This window comes from Trichinella spiralis (assembly GCF_000181795.1).
Source record: "Trichinella spiralis strain ISS 195 chromosome Unknown Scfld2159, whole genome shotgun sequence".
Taxonomy (NCBI): Eukaryota; Metazoa; Nematoda; class Enoplea; order Trichinellida; family Trichinellidae; genus Trichinella; species Trichinella spiralis.
In genome coordinates this window covers 39,200-41,166 of record NW_003529098.1, presented here as the reverse complement: position 1 = coordinate 41,166, position 1,967 = coordinate 39,200, and the positions used below count along the sequence as shown (strand labels likewise).

The following is a 1,967-nucleotide window of genomic DNA, read 5'->3' as shown; positions in this document are numbered from 1 at the left end:
AGGTCGGTGGGTTCCCTTGCAGTGATCGATTGGTGTTCATCTGCCGGTGCGTTTTATCACATCAGTGTCGCTAGCATGTTTTAATAAACGCCTCCAGTCGATGGGTGGTTGTCATTTCTCTTCTTTATTCTCAATATCTTCTAGGAAACGTAAAAGAGATTGAAAAGACAACAGAGATTGTAGCGACCATGAAGATAGTCCCAAGGCGGAGGCGTACTCACCAGCCACAACCGTTTCTCCGGAACATGGAACCTAAGACTTGGTTGGCTTTGTTAGAAGACTTGTTGCGACATAATTGCGTCTCACCGTCAAAATGCACCAACGTTGGTCGGCATCTCCTCTGCAAATTTTCTCCGCGGCTGTTTTACCCATCATGTACGTCGTCGAGTTATTTTTACGCAGAATTCCGCTAACGCTTTCTGCGGGTCTATGACAATGAAGGTTCGATGGTTGACATGACTGCTCGATTCCATTAATTGTGATAATGCGATGGACAATATGCATCAAAATTCACAATAGAAATTGCTGAGTTTGGTGTGACGTATTGCCGACGGTTCTTGTTCGTAGTTGCTAATATGCACTACACTCTCTACCTGCTTTTTGACTGTTACAATATCATCAGGAAAGCGTGAAGCCGGAAGAAAGGGAAGCAACGCAGGCGGAAGCCAAGCGGAGATGACCGCGCGGGGAAACCCACCGTTGGACACCGACTCGTCGTCGCTTAGCGACGAATGCGCTAATAGCGCGATTGCGGATGTGAATGAGCCTGCCTGAGAGAGCGGCTCGTTACATTGGCATGAAGGCCCGCATATCAGAACACCAACTACTTCGACCCTTCTCCGATAGTATGGTGATCAAGGCAGCATCAGCCAGAAGAACTGGCAAGAGCAATAAATGATGTGGGATTGCCTGTCGCAGTGTTGATCCAGCAGAACTGGACCAGAGGTTTAATTACTTCTAAACTTAACTTTAACAGTTTGTCGATTTCATCAAGAATTATTATTAGAACAGTAAAGATGAATTTATCTGATAAATTGTAGTTCTCTGCATTTCCATCTTTAAAAAGCGTTCTCATTAAAAGATTTGATGCAATAAATGATAACATGCGATGTGCACTTTGTCATAGATTTTGCCAATAGATATGAACCATTCTTCAAGTTACTTAGCGGTGGTATCAGATTCGGTAGCGCAATTTTTTTTTGTTAATAAGTCGAGGTTTCAAGTCTTGCAACCCGCCATCCCAACTCGGTAAACTGCCGATTCGTTGTCAGTTTTACAGCATAACGAACGAACATCGAGTTTTTGATATCCAGGATGTTGTTATTTTGTTCTGGGACTTGGGCGTTGTGTTGGAATTCGAAAGCCATGCTGATCTCAACTGATCTTTCTATGTCCACGCGCAGGTTTTACAAGGTTCAAGGCTGATTCATTCATACCACGCTGGATGCTGTTTCGATCATCATACTATCAGAGAAGCGGCGAAATAGGCGGTGTTCTAATGTGCAGGCCTTCATGTCAATGTCTTCATGAATTGGGAAAATGAACGCAGTCCAACAAAATGTTGTTTCTGTGGACAGGTTATTGAAATGCTTGCTGTTTTGGTTCACAAGTTGATGGAACATTTGAATGACCGTCTAATTCCTCGTTAGCATTCTATTATAGAAAAAGAGAATGCAGATGAAGTTGACGACGAGCAATGAATACTGGGCTACGCATCATTAAGCACCGCGTTTATGTATTAACTAGGCCAAAGCTTTCGGTGGTGTTTTTGTATTTTTTTCTGAGACATGCATGAATCCCTCTGGCATGAACTGCAGACTGTATCAGACTTCAAACAGATTGTACGCTCATATGGTTATCATGCACGTTCTCCATGCCAGTCTGATCGAACAGAGACGGACATGCATTCCAACTAATGAAAGAATAGAGTAGATTTCTGCAATAGAGTTTGACTACAACATGATCCA

The 1,967-nt window shown here is 43.2% G+C and overlaps 2 protein-coding genes across 2 annotated transcripts; both read left to right on the top strand.

The window, feature by feature from the left end:
- Positions 1-188: 188 nt before the first annotated feature.
- Positions 189-774, top strand: Tsp_11929 (hypothetical protein). Its single transcript, XM_003368645.1, has 2 exons — positions 189-387; positions 623-774. Exons 1-2 carry the CDS (start codon positions 189-191, stop codon positions 772-774), a joined length of 351 nt encoding a protein of 116 aa, XP_003368693.1.
- A 752-nt stretch (positions 775-1,526) lies between these two features.
- Tsp_11928 (hypothetical protein) lies at positions 1,527-1,879 on the top strand (the record flags this gene model as incomplete). The annotated part of the gene is made up of 2 exons (XM_003368644.1): positions 1,527-1,644; positions 1,786-1,879. Coding segments are annotated over exons 1-2 (212 nt in total), but the record flags the coding sequence as incomplete, so codon positions are not given.
- Positions 1,880-1,967: the final 88 nt, after the last annotated feature.